The following is an 18,992-nucleotide window of genomic DNA, read 5'->3' on the forward strand; positions in this document are numbered from 1 at the left end:
CCAAACGCACGGTCGAGGCAGGCAGGTCACAGTAATGGGGAGTGAGTAGGATAGTCTGCAGGAGCCAGCATCTGAGGGACTGGAGTGAACTCTGGCGCAAGGCTGACAGTACTATGCTTCCCACTGACTGGGGACCCAGGACACTGCCGTGCTTACCACCACATGTTCGATGTGATTCGGACACATCCACCTGCCCAGGGGCATGGCAGTGAGCGGGGGCTCGAGGCAGTCCATGTGGAACAGGAGGGGGCAATAGTCACACTGGATGAGAGGGGCCACACGACAACTCCTGCAAGAGAGAGGGAAGCCATTGATACGGCAAGGTGAGAGAATTCACGTGGACTCTGCCCTGTGGGATGGCTTCCCTTCCTTAATCCTAGCCGTGTTCTTTCACACTCTCCTCCCCAGTAATTCAGTTCCATTCACCATTAGGAAGATGGATGAAGCTGGGGACCACCACTTGGCTTCTCATCACTCTTCTAAGAGGAATGCAGAGAAGTGAATGCTCATTTGGAGTAAAGCTAAAGTGGCTGTCGGAGCAGGAATGATCAACGCTCGGTACCTACTGGGGAAGACCGCCAACCCTGCTCTGATCTTTCTACACCTTAACAGAAAGCAATTACCTCAGTTTAAAAAAAAAAAAAAAATCACTAGCAACTTTTCCAGAGTCTCACACTACAAGAGGAAAAGATTTCTCTTCCACATTAAGCCCTCAGTAAAACTGACAACCAGAGAGCACTGTGCTGGGAAAATGCTTTTGTTATGTACTCATGTAAGTGCAATTCCAGGGAGGGCGTGTAAGCAAATACCAGTTATGAATTGTACCTATGATACCCCAGGAGTCCTGATACTTCAGAAGTCCTGAAGTCACACTGGAGCCACAGTGTGGGTCTGGCTCCTGTCTTGTTCCCTATAGCTTTTGCTGTGGAACATTTCTCATTGAGAGCTATTTTCTCTTGCTATCCTGCCTTTCTCACGGATCCAAGCCAGCAAGTCCAGCTTCAGTAACTGAGGCAGCTGGTTCCTGTCACTGCGGAGGTCTTATTTGAAGGAAACCAGTGTCCCGGGGAAGCTACAACTGGGGCAGCCTAGAGGCTTTTGGAAGTCATCCAGTCTGATGCATGCCAGCTAGGGTGGATACTTGCACTACTTTTAAATTCATCTTTAGCGCTTCAAAAATTATTAGCCTTTCTCAGGGATGTGTGTCTTGGCTGTCTAGAGTTCTTCCTGCTAGCTAGTCTAAATATCCCATGCTTCACTTTAAGTCCAACTTCTCTTGCTTAAGCCTCTATCAACATGGTTTACGGTACTTCTGCACCGTGACTGTTCGAGGATTTCTTTTTTAGAACACTCAAGGCTCTGGTCAATTAGTCACTCAGTCTCTTTGTACTCACACCATCAGATTACGGGTTACCTCTATTTAACATGGACTTCCCTGGTGGCTCAGACGGTAAAGTGTCTGTCTACAATGCGGGAGACCTGGGTTCGGTCCCTGGGTCGGGAAGATTCCCTGGAGAAGGAAATGGCAACCCACTCCAGTATTCTTGCCTAGAAAATCCCATGGACGGAGGAGGCTACTGTCAATGGGGTCGCAAAGAGTTGGGCACGACTGAGCGACTTCCCTACCCTATTTAACATACATGGTTTGGAAGAGGTGATAAAAGAGAGAAAAAACATTTGCTGAATGAGGAAGAGCCCTTTGCTAGGGAAGAAAAATACCTGTTACACGTGAAGCAGACTTTGACCGGTAAGGGAACAAGACCATTGTGATCTAACTCGTGCTGTGTTTTCTTAACGTTTTTCCCTGTGGTTTCCTCCTTTCTTCTCCTCTTGCTGGAACCTGGAAGAGAAATTGGTGGTGCTAAACGTTCTCTGGAGGCAGAGTTCCTAGTCTGGGGTATGGAAACAAGAGTGAGTCAGAGGAACGGATCTTAGTAAAACCATGTGCCATGGCCTGGACGCAGATCTCTTTCTGAGGGCCCTCCCTATCCCAGGCTGGTTTCCAGTGAGAAATAGAATGAAAAAGCAGGAGAAGGGAGACCTAAGTCAGAACCATGATCACGAGTTCCTTGTTCTGTGACAGAAGTACATCCTCAGCATTTTGCAAACATCAAGTGGTCAGCAGCCTAGGTTAGATACTGGCAAGTTAAGAAACACAAAGACCCAGGTCAAATGGTCAACAAATTCTGCAGAGGTGCCTGAGGAAAAGACTGTAATTTTACTGCATTTTAACAGAAAGCAGAAAAGCTACGATGCTGTATGCATCCTACTGACCAGCAGGTTTCCTATGCCTGCCGATTTCACTTTCTACGGGAAGAAGAAAATAAGATCTAGATGTTTTTTGGTATCAAGGAGAAGCCATGACTTAATTAAAAAAATTTTTTTAAAAAAGGGAATGTAGGACAATTTATAATATCCATCAAGACTACAAGTGCATAGTTGCATAGTTTTGACCCAGCAATTCTAATATTAGTAATTTATCCTCCATACACTCACATGTATACAGTGATACATTTACAAAATTATTTGTTGAAACACCATTTGTTGTTCCTAACAAAAGATTAGGAACAACCAGGATGTCCATTAATAGGAAATTAGTTTATATAATGTGTTACTATGCAACCATTAAGAAAACTGAGGATAATGTGGACATTAATATCAAAAGATGTTAAATAAGCATGCTATTTAAGGGGAAAATGATAAACCTATCTGTATTGGCTTCTAAGAGATACATAAGAACCAAACAGTGGTTATCTGTGAGGGGAAGGAAGGTGGAAATCGGGCAACGGCGGACAGGGACAGGTGGGAGATGTTTTATTGAAATTCTTCTTACATTTTTTGATTTCTGAACTATGTGTATGTATTCCACATCCCGTGCCCCCCTCCCCCGCCCCGTTTTTAAAGTGATATTGGAAAGGGTGGAAATTAGAAAACTGAGTAAGCATGTAAGCCTTCAAAGATCTTTCCACAAACCAAAACAGGAACTTGAGACAGTGGCTACACAGACAGTGACCCCAGGCTACACAGCCCTCTGGGTGGACGGTGTCCTTTGTGGAAGCCAGGGTAGGGGGGAGGATATGACGGTCTGGCTAACCTGGTAGTGCAGTGGTACAAGTCAGTTCATTGGGCAACTGGAATTGGGTGGGGTTCCGCTCCATGGCGGCAGCGATCAGCAGCTCAAAGGGCCGCCTCAGCTGGGGCTGCACGTAGTCCGGCTCTGTGGCCACTGGCTCCTCGTCCACATCGATGATGTCCTCGTCGACGTCATTCTGCTCAGAGGTGGGGGTCTCTGTGCTGGCGTTGGATGTGGGCGTGCCAGGTCGGCTGGCTCTCCTTTCCAGGATCCGGGCATGGGCAATGGCCTTGAGTTCAGTTTTGCTAGCTGATCTGTCCAACAAGTCAGTGTCACTGCTGGGGGATGTAGTCCGTTTGCCAGATTTGTCCACCAGTCCATTGACATGGCCCAGCTCCTTCTTCTGCTCTCGTTTCTGTGCAAGTGAACAGGCGGGCCCATCACATAGAGTATCACAAAACAGAAAGCGATGGATGCTATGAGTCCTGCTAGACCACTCACCAAAACCATGAAGGTCTCTAATATTACAGACTCACCCACCTGTGGACTTGGAACACTGGTCTGTGAAAGTTGACCAAACTATGGCTGAACTAAACTATAGCTGGCAAAACCAGTGGGGCAGGGGATCAGAAAGTACCAAAGTCAGAAACAAACCACACATCCTATGATACACAGCATCTCCACACACAAGGTGGGGGTAAAGGGATTAAAGTTAAAGCAGTGAGAAGAAACTTAGACTAAGTGGGGACAGTGAGGACAACTCAGGGAATCAAGGACCGAGAATGCTGCCGTTTGCCTTGGGGGTGTCCTGAAGGGTTAAGAACTTTGCTCAAAATAAAGAAAGGTCTGTAAAAGCAAAGGTAAAAAGTAAAACGGGCAAGCCGAGCTCCCTATCCAGGGATGGTGGGTGCCGGCTTGCAAGGCAACCACACTACAAGGTGGAAGGATGGTGTGTGGAGCAGAGTGACCCAGCAATCATGGTGTCCAAGAATGGTGGCTTTCATGTCTCCAGTTTAACTAGAACTCTGAAAGTGACACTTTTTGAATGGAAAGGTGGGGACAGGGAAAAGACCAAGTGCACAGAGTAGGACTGAATGACTGACAAATACATTTTCCTCCAAGGGTCCAAGCAGAGTAAAGGTTTAGCACTGGGGTCCAGTAAGGAGACCTGGGATCTTGTCCCAGTTCTGCCACTGATTCCCTATGACCTTAGGTGATTCCGGCTGGAGGGCAGGAATTCCTCTCTGTGTGAAGTGAGACTAGTAAAACCTTTCTCCTCCTCCTCTCAGGGATTTGGTTGTGACAAAGAGCACCAGATACATGAAAGGGGTGGCTCTGAGATGGGGGGAAGATATAGCCTCCACTAGGAGTGAGACCTGAACATGAGAGGTTGGTGAGATCCACAGGAGGCCACTTCAACCCCCTTCACTGTAACTAAGGGAGGCCAGAGGGCTGGAGAGGTGGTGGTGGTGCAAAAGGCAGATATGGCATGGGAAGACACAGAGGTCCACTTGAGAGCAGGGAGTGGCATTTTGGGAAAAGCACACTATGCAGAAAAAGGCATACTATAGTATAATCCTCCGCAAGTAGTTCTGTTTAAATTGTTGAGGAAGTAATAGAGCTTGGAGTCAGAAAGTTATGGGTTCAAAACTTGGTTCGGTCAATTCTTTTGAGTACTTGGGTAAGTTCTACAATTGTGAACCTCAAGTTTCTTCCTTTTAAAAATGGAGATAACAGCACCAGCACTCATAGGAGGCTGTATGGATTACATGAAACACATGTAGAACAGCCAGCTATGATGAGCATCAAAACAATGTTAGCTCCTCTTCTTCACCTCCTTTTCCTGGCTTCGTCTCTTCTGCCACAGTAGTTCCCAACCCTGTCCAGTTCAGTTTTTTTTTTTTTTTTCCAGTTCAGTTTTTTTGAGTAGCAAGTTTCTGAAAGGCCTCTTGGCTGACAGATGCTTCTAACTATCCCCACTCTAATCTAGCTGGGGACACACAGGTAGAGATTGGGAGGAGGACAAGCTGAAGGACACTTGCTTTGTGGACATTAAGAGAAATCAAACCACTGCTCTGGTAGGGCGGTTGACTTGGCCTTGGCTTACTTTTTAATAGGAACTCTATGCACACATTGAAAAAGTGTCCGCCTAATCATTAACCTTCTTCTTAAAGGCTGAAAACTGTTACACACATAAACCACAATCTCTGAATCATCTCATCCTGTTTCTGCAACAAAGGAAGTCATCATTCATTGTGACATCATGTTGAGGGGCCAGGAAAAGAGGTGATGTCACAACAAAGGACAGTTGCTTGGTGTGTGATTAGTGTGGGGGTAGGGCAGGGAATGGTTTACAATTCACACACAAATTCTAATCCACAGCCTGTAATTTGAGGATTGGGTCTCGCTATCTGGTGGAAGCACACTTACTTCCTTTTTTGATAAGGGAGCATTTAGCTTTTGAACCCCACAGAAGTTCTCAACGTAGAAAATTACGTTCTCAAAGCCAGTACTAAATTATCAAAGCTGAGGGAAGGGGAGCTGAAGAGAGGACAACCTGGGGTCCAAGTGGGTCAAAGTGCTCTCCACCCCCTACACCTGACCAAGCCTCTGGAGACCAGTGACTTATTTGCCTCGAGGTGAGGGGAATCCTTTTTCTATCAAGCGGCAGGGGCAGCCTTCTTCTTCAGCCTCTTTCGCCATGGAAACAGCTGCCAGTATGTTCAGGCCAGTTATCAGGAGGTCTACAAGGAGATCAGACTACTCCTGTCACTAGTGAATGAACACGTCTCAGTAAATTAACACACCTCTTCAGCCCATTTCAGCAGCCCATGTTTAGATTTTAGGCCCTACTGGATTCTAAACAGTCAACATGGGGCGTGTGAGGGTGATTCAGGGCTGGAAGAGATAAGAAGAAGGGACGAAAATGCCTTCAGGGCCAGGCCGTCTTTGCTCTCCATTATCAGTGGTCTAGATCTGGCATTTGGAGCAAAGCCTTCAGAAAGCAGCATTCTTACCTTTCGGCGAACAGTGCACCGGTGACACATCCACTCCCCAGGAGGCAACATCTCTTCACTCAGTGGAGGGTTGCTACGAGAAAAAGACAAGGGCAAGACTAAGCAACTAATGCACCAATGCAGCAGGGACAAGCCTAACTAGGTCTGATGCAAAGCCGCATGTTGCTCAACTTGTATTCTGTAGTTATACATCTCTTATCCCTCAAAATGCTTACTTGGCCCCATTTACAGTAACCTAAGGAGTAAGCTTGGTAGCTCAGACAGTAAAGCGTCTGCCTACAATACAGGAGACCCGGGTTCGATCCTTGGGTAAGGAAGATCCCCTGGAGAAGGAAATGGCAACCCACTCCAGTACTGTTGCTTGGAAAATCCCATGGACGGAGGAGCTTGGTAGGCTACAGTCCACAGCATCACAAAGAATTGGACACGACTGAGCGACTTCACTTTCACTTTCAAGGAATAAGTATATACCTTCCCACATCTTAGAAAGAGATGCCAAACCCAGAGCTATGAACACTGGACTGACAGGGAAAGATATAATGAACTGGTTTGGAGCAATGAAGAGTCATTCCCAAACTCTGCACCATGCTAATAAAATCACAGATAGAGAGGTCCTCCACAGCCATTTCAAAGTCGGCCAGTGGAAGTCCATGATCTTCCACCTGCTGTTCAAAGCCCTCTGTCACAGGGTCCCCTTCCATCTTCCCAGGCCCCTTTTGGGAACTTTTCCCCCTAGTTAAACTGAAGACTTGCTATTTCTTCCTCTAAAACTCTTCCCTCTGAAAGCTATGCCTATCAAAACCCTATTCATCCTGTAGGGCCTGCCTCAATCAGCCTATAGTAGCTAAAGATGGCTACAAATTCTCTGCTCCCTTCCACCCAGTAGTCCATTTTCTTCCTCGCGAACTGCCTTGTCTTTTTCTGACCACACCTCGCAGCTTGCAGGATCCCAGTTCCCCAACTAGGGCAGGGATTGAACCCATGCCCTCAACAGTAAGAGTGTGGAGTCTTAACCACTGGATCACTGAGGTATTCTCTCTTGTGACTTGTTCTAACCAACAGAATGCAGCAGAGGTGACAATGTAGGAACTTCCATGGCTGGGTCTGAAGAGCCCTGTAGATTCCATTTTTACACACTTGGAATGTTCCATCTCAGTGCCCTGCTCTCATGCTGAGAGGTCACACAGAAGAGACTTCAGGCACTCCAGTCAGCTCCAAGTCAACAGCCAGCACCGACTATGGCTACATGACTGAGTCATCCTGGATCATGCCAGCTCAGCTGAGCCTCCAAATAACCACAGTCCCATATAACAACTGAACAGAAAAACCATCCAGCTGAGCCTAGTCAACATGCAGGTTTGTGAGAGATAATAATTAGGGTCTGTTTTAAGTCACTGAGTTTTGGGGTAGTTTGTTACCAGTGATAGGTAACTGAGCACACAACTCCTCCACGAACTCTTCTCAGACTACCAAGACATCCTTCTTATGCCTTCCCTTGCGTGACAATTCTCTTACTTCTTTTATCAGAGGAATCAAGACAAGGACTGGATCTCCTTCCCTCTTTGTATCTTTACAATAGAGAGGCTGCATAAACAGTAGTCACTCAGTAAGTCAATACTGAATCAAAATTATAGCTGTGGAGGGCTGGTCTTATTGATTCTCCAGATCATTGATTTCCATTAAGGTTTATAAGAATCATATGAAACTTTATTGAATTCTTAGGAGGGTCACATTTATAATGTCTCTATAGCAGGGGTTCTCAAAGTGTGGTCTCCAGGCAAGCAGCATCAGCATCATCTGGGAACTTACTAGAAATAAAAATTCTGTCCAAAAAGATACATGCTCCCCAATGTTCACAGCAGTGCTATCTACCATAACCAAGATATAGAAGCAACCTAAACAGTCATCGACAGATGAATGTGTTAAGATATGGTATACATATACAATGGAATATTACTCAGCCATAAAAAGGAATGAAACACCACTTACAGCTGAGTGAAGGAAGTCCTAGAAAGACAAATCATCATTTATCACTTATATGTGGAATCTAAAAAATGATACAAATAACTTACTTGACTTGCAGACATAGAAAGCAAATTTATGGTTACCAAAGGGGATATGACCAACCTAGATAGCATATTAAAAAGCAGAGACATTACTTCGCCAACAAAGGTCCGTCTAGTCAAGGCTATGGTTTTTCCAGTGGTCATGTATGGAGGTGAGAGTTGGACTGTGAAGAAAGCTGAGTGCCAAAAAATTGATGCTTTTGAACTGTGGTGTGGGCGAAGACTCTTGAGAGTCCCTTGGACTGCAACGAGATCCAACCAGTCCATCCTAAAGGAGATCAGTCCTGGGTGTTCATTGGAAGGTCTGATGTTGAAGCTGAAATTCCAATACTTTGGCCACCTCACGCCAAGAGTTGACTCACTGGAAAAGACCCTGATGCTGGGAGGGATTGGGAGCAGGAGGAGAAGGGGACGACAGAGGATGAGATGGCTGGATGGCATCACCGACTCTATGGGCATGAGTTTGAGTAAACTCCAGGAGTTGGTGATGGACAGGGAGGCCTGGCATGTTGAGATTCATGGGATTGCAAAAAGTCAGACACAACTGAGCGACTGAACTTAACTGAACTGAACTGAAAGGGTATAGCAGTGGTGGAGGGTAGGGTGGGGGGAAGATAAATTAGGATTTTGTGATTAACACACATACACTGCTAAATATAAAGTAGGTAAACAACAAGGACCTACTGTATAGCGAAGGGAACTATATTCAGTATCTTGTAATAATCTATAATGAAAAAGAACGTGTGTGTGTATATATATATAACTGAATCACTTTGCATACACTTCAAACACAACATTGCAAATTAACTATAATTCAATTAAAAAATTAAAAAGAAATGCAAATTCTGAGCCCTCACTCCAGGCCTACTGAGTCAGAAATTCTGAGACAGCCTCAGTAACGTGTGTTTAACAAGCTCTCCAGGTGATTCTGCTCAACATCCAAGTTTGAAAGCCACTGCTATACAGAATAAGGTTACATTTATGCTTAGGAAATTCCTACATTTGGTTCCTGGGATTCACCAACTTGGAATGATGTGAAGGAAATTTTTGTTCATAATATATGAAAAATGCTAAAAACAAATTATTATATATATTTTATATATGTATAGGCTATGAATATATAAGGACTCTTCCTTAAGTCCTAGGCCTTAATGCTAGGCTGCTTTACCCTTTCTACCTAAATAGCATTTAGCCTGACAATTTTTCCTAGCTCCTGCTTTGTCAACACATCCCTGGAGCCCTAAGCGTACATGTCAGGATGTCCACCAAGCCCTCACAGCTCATTGCTTCCTATTTGGTTTCCGTGGTGGAATCTCAGGAGGATCCTTACCAGGAAGCAGAAAAAAGGAGGCACAGTGGCCTACTGGGACAGGTCTTCAAGCCCTAGATAACCACACGTGAATGTCACCTGTAAAGTCTCCCCTAGCTCCTTCCAATATATTTCCTCACAGGCCATATCCAAACTAATGAAATGCATGTGTGTAATTTGCAAAGGCCTACAGACTCTGCTATGCTTCAGCAGCTGTCATATTAAAATTAACCCTGAAAGGGCTGTCATTTCTGATTCTGTTTTTCATCATTTCTTTTCATCTGCCTACTGGCTTTGTGTTTTGTATCAAGATAACCCACACCAAACATGTAAAGCAGGGAGGGGTGAGGCAAGGTGGCAGTGGCTTAGATCTTTTTACCAAGATGTGAATGCCCCCCTGGCTGCTCTTCCTGCCTTCTTCAATCTATGTCTAACCCTGCTGGCAAAATAATTCTGCCACAATCTGATCATGTCAGTCTCCTAATGAAAAGCCCTTCCATATCGCCCTCACCCCAAAAGGATAAAGGTCAAGCTCCTCAGTACTGCAGGCCAGGAATCTGCCCCTTCCCCAGCTCCATTAGTCTGGTGGCTTCCCATACAGTCCACGCTGTTTCTCAACCCTGTGTCTCTCTGCTCATGCCAGAGCTGCTACCCACAGCCACAAAAGCTAAGCCTGCCTCCAATCCTTCATCTGGTGAACTTCTTATTTTCTGGAGCCCAAGTCAGGCATCATCTCCAGCAAGTCTCCTCCGACAGCCCGCGATCCTCTACGGCACTTCTGGGCCACACTGTACACTGAACTCTCAGGGCACCTGAGTCCTGCTCTCGGCCTCATTTACCTTTGTATTTCCAGTCTCTGCATAATGTTTGGCACACAGCAGGTACACAATAAAGCTTTAAAGAACTGGGGGACGCAAAATGAATGGGCTTCTAAGAGTGAATGTAACTGCCCCCTGGCCAAAGTCATGAGATGAGGCAATGTGGTTGGGTACTTATTTTGGTGGTTAAATCACACATGAAATTACTTATATTTTCTGTCACAAAACAATAAGATATCAGAATCAAAGTCCATACCTGCAAGCCTAAACTTCATACAGCAACACCCTACTTTAAATCCTCTTTACACAATTTATCTTTCTTAACACAGGGGTAAAATGCTTAAAATCTGTATTAAGCAGCTCTCAAAAGTAGCTCCTGGTTGGCTTCTAAAGGATCACTTTTAGAGATACCATGCTTAAGAACATTTCTCAGAATCCTAGATTATGACCATCTTGTCTACCCTGAAGTGTGGGATGAGGGCTGCGAGTTTAGGGAGTCATGAAGGAAAGTCAGAGTGTTGTCTCCAGGATGAACACTTTAGACATTTTAAAAAGTGAAGCCTTGCTGCTTTCTTAGAGACAGAATATGCATCTTGAAATAAATTTGAAAATATGGTATCTCGAGAGAAGGCAGTAATATCTGAGATGGGATGAATAGGGAAGGAAGGTCTATGTTTCTTGAAAATGACCATCACAGTCATGGCTGGAAAACAGGAATCACCCACCAGGCTTTCTCATGATGATGATTCTTTCCTCTTTGCTTTGAGCAAGTCCTTTCAAGCTATGTGGAAGGCAGCTTTTATAAAAAGCTTTTATTTTTTGGCCATACCACATGGCATGTAGGCTCTTAGCTCCCTGACCGGGGATTGAATCTATGCCCTCTGCACTGGAAATGTGGAGTCTTAACCACTGGACAGCCAGGGAAGTCCTTAGAAGGCAGTTTTCCAACTCAGACATCTAGATAAAGATTCACGAAATGGCTCAAGGAAAGACAGGCTGCCATTGGGGTAGGGTAATGAGCTCAGAAACTAGTTCTGAAGATGCTGTTCTGCAAGCAGACTAATTTTGTTCTGTATCAGAAACAGTGCCAACAGAGAAAGGATTCCAGGGAGAAAGGAGATTCTTTTTTTTTTTTTTCTTTTCATTTATTTTTATTAGTTGGAGGCTAATTACAATATTGTAGTGGTTTTTGCCATACATTGACAGAAACCAGCCACGGATTTACATGTATTCCCCATCCCGATCCCCCCTCCCAAGAAAGAAGATTCTACAGCCTTGGGGTTGCTCACACACACATCCTGAGGACTCCCCTGCCTCATCCACTCATCTTAAAGCTCCTTTCCTCATTAGAACAGCATTCTCACAAGTTAAGCATGCAACTTCGAAACAATTATATGCATGCCAGAGTCTTTAAATCATAATATGCCTGTCAAGAAGAACAGGGTTCCATCCCAGCTCCCTCTCAACCCTGTATATCAATGAAGACAGGGCGCTGAAGGCCATCCTCTACAGAAGGAAACGATTAAAAGTTAAAGTCAGGTAACGCTGAAATTATCAGAGTTTCTGCTGCTCAGTAGTAAAAACCATAAAAACACTACTGTGAGCGAGAGCCACTTGTAAAGACATCAGTGTGCTTCCTAATCACTAAGCTTAGAAACAGCAGAGTGATAATCTCATTTTACATCTAGTGTATTACGGTTCACAAAGTGTTTTCACAGATGCTCTTATTTGATCTTCACCATCAAACTGTGAAAATTCTTACTCCCATCATACAGGTATCTCCAAACTCATTTATCTAAAGCTATGGAGTCAGAAAGCAGCAGAATGAGAACCAAAATCAGCTTCCTGGTTCTTCCAAATCTTGAGCCCAATCTGTTTTTAAAGAACCTTTGGGAGTTATCTTATTTCTGGGGAACACAATGGAATATCCATCAGGGTAACTTACTCAACCACAAGGTCAAGCATTTCCCTCTCCATTAGTCTTCCTTTATTGAGTTCCCACTGCTTCCTAACCAGTGCCACACTGGAGGTACCACGCTGGAGGAAGGACACGAAGCAAACCAGTTATGATCTACCCGGTCAAGAAACTCAGCCTCTAGGGAGAGAAGACCAGTCATTCATCCACTCAAGTATTTACTGGACACCATGTTATGCTTCCCAGGCAGTGCAGTGATAAAGAATCCACCTGCCAATGCAGGAGACACAAGTTCCATCCCTGGGTCAGGAAGATCTCCTGGAGGAGGAAATGACAACCCACTTCAGTATTCTTGCCTGAAAAATTCCATGGACAGAGGAGCTTGGTGGGCTACAGTCCACAGGGTCGCAAAGAGTTGGACATGACTGAATTCTCTCTCTCACACCCACACCCCGCCTCCCCCACGTTATGTTAAGCAACGTACTAAGTGGCAAGATTTCAGAAACGGTCCTTGCTCTCACGGACCACAGTGGAGAGACAACATGGAAAGGATAGTTGGTATGGAGACCACATACAACCAGCTACAAGCTGCTTCTTGGCATAAAGACCTATGTAAGACTCAACTGCTCATGGATCCCAGACAACCCAGAGCCTCAGAAGTTTGGTCTTTTGGTATCTGAAGGTGACAGTGGCCCTTCCCTGATTCTTTCTACATTGCAACAACTGCTATTCAGCAAGTCGTAATTAAGCCAGTAATCTAGAGATGATAAAGTTAAAGATCTTGAGGTGTTCATGAGGAGAGTAGTTTCATTTTTTTAATTTTATTTTTTGGCCAAGCTGGGGATCATGTGGGATTTTAGTTCCCTGACCTGGGATCGAACTCATGCCCCCTGAATTGGGAGCACAGAGTCTTAACCACTGGATCGCCTGGGAAGTCCTGAGACTATAGTTTTAGAAGAAGAAGGTGTATTTCGGTATTGTGACAACCTACCTGATAAAGGAAGGTTCTGGGAGCGGAGACATTTTCCTGGGAACAGAGACTGAACTCCACCAAGCATACAGTGGTCCACCAACCACCTTTAGGTTCCTTCTGAGAACTAAGTCCTGGGAAGAAAGGTGAGCCCTGGAAAAGTGGTGTTCTATACGTGAGCTGGCTTGTCTTGGAAAACTGGTAGCTCTTTAGACAACAGGTCAAGGATCTTTATTTTCTGGCTTCAAAGAATATGGCCCACAGTGCTAGAAAACAGGCACCCTTCTCCCCAGGACAGAAGGGTGTCCTGGGAGCATGGTACTCTTACAGAATCTTCCCATCTTCACGGCTATGGATGTTTCCTTCCAGATCGTTTGCTAAAAAGCAATTACTGCAATTACTGGCCAGAGAGCGACTGTTCACTGCTCTGCAACTTGCTATTTATTTTAACCACTACCTGATCTTGAAGACATTGTAAGCTATAAAATACTTCACAACAATGGAGCTCTAAATCTTCAGAGATGTTACAACTGAAGGATATGCATCTCACAGAGTAGTGCTCTGTGAGGCCTGAGAGGGCCTATAAATTGTTAACAGTAACATCTGCACACAAACCAATTAAAAGGCTGGTCAAAGGGGCTTCCCTGGCCGTGCAGTGGTTAAGAATCCACCATGCAATGCAGGGGCCACCAGTTTGACCCCTGGTCCAGGAAAACTACTGAGGCCCACGTGCCTGGAGCCCCAGCTCTGCAACAAGAAAAGCCACCACAGTGAGAAGCCTGTGCACTGCAACAAGGAAGACCCAACTCAGCCAAAAATTTAAAAAAAAAAAAAAAAGCTTGTCAAAAACATTAATTATTTCAAGCAAAAACTCCTAAACCTCTGCTGCAGGACTCTAGCATCTGAACTCCCACAAACAAATCAAATGATGTGCCTCTGTTGCTGAAGAGGTTGTCTAGATTGGTCTATTGAGAAAATCACAGACATACAACCTTCAGCTAACTGTAATATCTGTGCTGGGTCAAAGATTCAAAGTCCAGAGCCAGATGATCCCAACTTACAGCTAAAGGATGGAAGGAGCCCGGTTTTAATTTAGAATGTCTCTTTCATTCACTAATGAGGCAGCAGCTCACCACTGCAGGTGGAAGATGTTGGTAGCTGTCATGGTTCCTGGCTCTCTAATTAAGAGGATCTATTTCAGTCATATACCAGTGCGGTTGGTCCCAGTCTAACCTCACTCATCTCCCTCGCCTATTAATACATGTGAACCTGCCCGACATTAACATTTACTTCAGATTTAGTCGCTACCAGCGGGACCTGTTGCTCCATAGCTCTGTGCTAATTATCCATCCAGCACAAGCAGTTTTTCAATATAGAACTGGAAGGGAGAGGGGGAGGGGATCGAGAGAACAAAGGGAGGAGGGGAGAGGTGAAGGGAGACAGGGAAGCAGAAAGACTGCCTTTTATTTCAGAGATTTCTTTTTTGCATCACAACATGGAGATAAAAATGGTACAGGGCTCTGGACTTTTTTTTTTTTTTTTTAATATGTTGTTACTGATGTATGGCTTGCAAATGTCCATCCAGCTAAGTGACACTGACATTTTAAAACTTGAGCCAAAGGCAGTCAGAGAGACATGAAAATATCACCTAACCAAATTAAAAGCTTTGGTGTATGTCTTAGGACAAAAGGAAGCAGGTGGATGAAGAAATACTTAAAAAAGAACACACTCCATTTTCTCTCCCTGGACTGACAAAATATTCTATGTAATACACATAGGAACACTGTTCAAACAGCCTTTCTGTATACAATACACCAACAGCCTTCCACTCCGTTCTCTTCTAAAAGAGGTCAGTCAAATGAACTGGTGAGGGTCCCTCCTGTCAGAACCCATCATTCTCCAAGAATCAGAAGCTCTCCAGCCCCACAAATGGTTGTTTCAGTTGAAATAAAATATCAGACTAAGAAAGGTTTCACTGCCTGCAGCCCCCCTTCCCCATCATCTGTATGTCCCCTCCCCTTTTTGGGGTGGTGGGGGTGTTCAGTCAGCAAACAATAGCACTGAGCGGTTCTGATTTTTAATTTCACAGTTCATGGGTCTCATCCATCCACGTGAGGTCCACTACCAGATAAAAATCCTGCATTTATATTTAACGGCATTGTGCAAGACTGAGTGCTGAAGACAATACATGCTCAGAACAGGCCTCCTCTCTCTGACTGGCCCTGCTGCTCTTGGCTAGCTCAGGAAATGTGTCGGTACTAGTCAAAACGGGATCGCTGACAGGACCATAGCTGTGTCTCAGCCTCCCAGCAGCCATCTTGATCTACAAAGGCATCTACCCGCATAGAAAACAAGCCTTTTATGAACTGAAATCAGTTTCTGTCCTGGAAAAGCTAAGAGGTGACAGTTCAAGTTTAATTTAAAAACATCTGTTTAAATTAAAAGCTGTATTAATAATTCCTCAATTTACTGGTCTGTGTTTTGAGGCAACAAAACTTAATGAAATTTAAATGTCAGAAGAAATAGTAAGCTTCCCCTGGACACTTGTGTGGGCATTAGCTTTTCCCTTCACGGATGGCCTACCTTTCAAAGGCAGGAAAGATGGTCATACTGAAGGATACTGAAGAGATGAAAGTGGAGAGAAAGTTCATGGGGTCCCTGAACCTTAATTTCTTCCTCTCCTTTATCCCAGCTACTGACTCAAATACAGCTAATGCCACAAAGTACATAAAAAGTACACGCACTGCTGGTTTTTTCATGCAGAGCCTCAGTGGCTGTGTTAACAAGGAGGCCAATGCAGTGCCAGACCATTACAAATGCCCCATTGAGAAACTTAGCTAGTTGCGTCACTTCCACAGGCATATAATCCTTTCAAACTGACTGTGCCCCCCGATTTTATTGCCTTCATGTAGAGCTTCACTGGCCATCCTCCCAGTGAAGGACACCTGGAAAAGAGGGTTACAAGTAGTGCAGGGCAAGGAGGAGGTGGGGCAGACCACCGACAGTTACACCAGGTGTCTGCCTCTGCTAACTTCTCTACAAGCCGAGCCCCGGTGCCACAGGACCTCATCTATCACTGGGGTGGCTGTTCTTGCAATCCTGGCTTCTCTACAATGGAAAATGAGCTGGCTGCAAACATTTTAAAAATGGGCTTCATTCATTCACCTAATGATGGATGCTGGAGTCCACTTGTTTTAGAAAAGAGTCGATATTCTGGCCTTAACAGTCACTTTTTAATAGTCTCAGGGAACATTCCATGGGAAAGTAGAACAATTTTAACTGTGTATTCCATAAAAGTCTCCAAGGTATGGAAAACTGGGTACTGCTCTGTGGTCAAATTTCAGTGGACGACCAAGAGTAAGGAAATAGCCAGGCCACACTCTTCTTGTGAACACAGCTCAGGGAATCTGGAACAGTTCACATCTTACAGATACTGGGCCTAAAATTCTATAAAGGTTGGGAAAACTAAAAACAGTGTTAACATCTTAGATGTAGGGAGACCATCTATTTGAAAGCCAGCTAAATGCAGAGAGCAGGTTTCTACCCATGGCCCAGCTGCTCTTCCCCAAGAAGGATTTCTGCTTCATTTACTCTCCACTGACAGGGTCTTCTTTAAAAAAAAAAAAAAAGGGAAGGAGGAGGCATAAAGCTACCATTTGGGCCAAAACAGCACAGGACTTATTCCCGTCTTCTTTGACTCTGCTGCTCGCCCCTCCCCCAATTTCACTTAGAAACCTCAAAGCTCCCCGCCCTGCCCAGCCGAAGTAATCTCCTGGGCATGCTGTCAGACTGTGCTGTCGTGGTTTGATGCCACAGCTAAGTGCTGACTTGGGCTTCTGAAGCCTTCCAGTTATACCCCTGGTGACCTATTTAGGAGCTAAACACACTTGTCAGAGACAGCGCCATGATTCTTCCTTTCTGCCCACTGTTCTCTCAGATGGCCCCCAACCAAAGAACAATCACCCTAAAAGGCCTGAATGTGTGCACACAAATGCTAAGACCTGTGGGAAGCTTGCATGCAGCAAGCATACAGGCCCTGGACAGGAGCTCTTTCCTGTGACTTAAATAACCTGCAGACAGTTTTCCTACTTCAAGGCCATGAACTGCAGCCCAAAGTCAAAGATGTCTGATATCATGGAGTCAGGTGTCAGAATTACCTTGAGTTAGATGACTAAGTGTCATCTCTGCCAAGCAAAACCGAGAGGACTACTGAGGAGGGATAAAGCAAAACACAGATAATAGAGCAAAACAACATCAATATCAGCATCAATAAAGGTCAAAATTAGTGACAGAATTCTCCCTACATTTAAGATGGTCTTTCATAAAAATGGCAAGCAAGGTCAAGGAAAGTTACATATGGCCAACCCAAGTACAGGCCTATGAAATATTACAGGTTTAGACACTTTTAATGAGATTCACATAGTAAAATTTTCACAATGTATTTTGACCAATAACTGATAATTGTTCATGGAGAAAGTTCACCGTAGTTTCTCCCTGGTGTTTCCAGAACTTCGTTAAAACCAGGAATCAGAAGAACTCTGACAGTTAGTCAACATGGGAATTAAAAAGCTTCCAAAAAAAAAAAATAAATAAAAATAAAAAGCTTCCAGCTCATCGCAGGAGCCCATGGCTGGGAGAAAGAACAGGAGTAGCTCCACACTGGCCAAATTTGTAATGCAGAGACTTCTCTAAACTCACTTAAAGTTCCATGCATTTCATTAGCTTTTCTGCTCTGTTCTTTGCACAAATGCAGACAGGGGAACAAATACCCAGCATCCTTCTGAGGATCACAGCTGGATAAAAGCCTGTAAAATGTATTGGCACTGCCTGGAATTTAACCTTGCTAGCAATTCCGAGAGGTACCCCCATTCCTGCCTGGCCAGGAGGTACAGTGAAGTCTTTGGGCTATGGATAAATTCAAATCCCACAGAATCCTCTCCTGTTTTGTGCTGTGCTCAGATGTGTCCAGCTCTTTGCGACCCCATGGACTGTAGGCCGCCAGGCTCCTCTGTCCATGGGACTTCCCAGGCGAGAATACTGGAGAGGGTTACCATTTTCTTCTCCAGCCCATCTTCCCCACCCAGGGATCAAACCTCCATCTCTTGTGTCTCCTGCACTGGCAGGCGGATTCTTTACCACTGAGCCACCTGGGAAGGCCCCTCTCCTGTTCACTTGAGTTTACTTCAAAAAAAGCCTTAGGCACAGCCCAAAGCAGTGAGAGAGACCAATGTTAGGTTCAGGCATTGACACTCTCCACCCCGCAACTAAGACTTTTGTCCTTTCAAGACCAGGAAACCTTTCCTGAGAGATACCCTGGATAATTTGTCAGAAAACAGGGGAAGGGCAAAGATTAAAAACCCAAGCTACTAATATATAGGAAAGCAAACGTTAATGACGGAGAAAGGAACGGTCACCATGTTTGTGTTAACAAAGTACCATCCGCTTCGAAGAAGCCAGACATCATTTCTGTTACCCAACCAATGTTTATCTTCGCACCTCTCTCATTTGTGACACCACTAAGTATTATGCAACGGTGAGCAGAGGAGATGGGTCAGTCTCTGGCTTTTAACTAGTTTAGTGAGCACTGAGTATAGGATTGCAAAAGGGAAAGGAGTGTAGTTCTTTGAATGAGTGAGTCAAGTTTTTCATTACTTAGAAAATGTCATCAATCTGCAAGGTATACCTGGAATTTGCTTATTGTGAATTCAACAAGAGCTGTGTGTAACGGCCAAGCCCCTTTTCGCCGATGGGTCAAATCAACGATTTCTCCTTTTATCAGTGTCCATTACACCCCTCAGTGTCTTTTGCCTCCCATACAAAACTC

General features: G+C 44.7%; 1 protein-coding gene across 5 annotated transcripts in view; it reads right to left on the reverse strand.

The window, feature by feature from the left end:
• PHF12 (PHD finger protein 12) overlaps positions 1–18,992 on the reverse strand; it is a 38,996-nt gene that overhangs the window by 12,116 nt on the left and 7,888 nt on the right. For 4 of the 5 annotated variants that reach the window (XR_006341191.1, XM_043903231.1, XM_043903230.1 and 1 more), the window contains exons 3-6: positions 6,091–6,163; positions 3,095–3,488; positions 1,720–1,840; positions 157–289 (exon numbers count right to left, since the gene is read on the reverse strand). Coding sequence is in view for 4 of the 5 variants with exons in the window: in XM_043903231.1 (XP_043759166.1) it covers positions 157–289; positions 1,720–1,840; positions 3,095–3,488; positions 6,091–6,163 (721 nt within the window). In the remaining variant the exon portion in view is untranslated. Of the gene's footprint in view, positions 1–156; positions 290–1,719; positions 1,841–3,094; positions 3,489–6,090; positions 6,164–13,189; positions 14,019–18,992 lie in introns of those variants that run through there. The other variant, XM_043903232.1, reaches the window with a different exon arrangement.

Source organism: Cervus elaphus, chromosome 5 (assembly GCF_910594005.1).
Source record: "Cervus elaphus chromosome 5, mCerEla1.1, whole genome shotgun sequence".
Taxonomy (NCBI): Eukaryota; Metazoa; Chordata; class Mammalia; order Artiodactyla; family Cervidae; genus Cervus; species Cervus elaphus.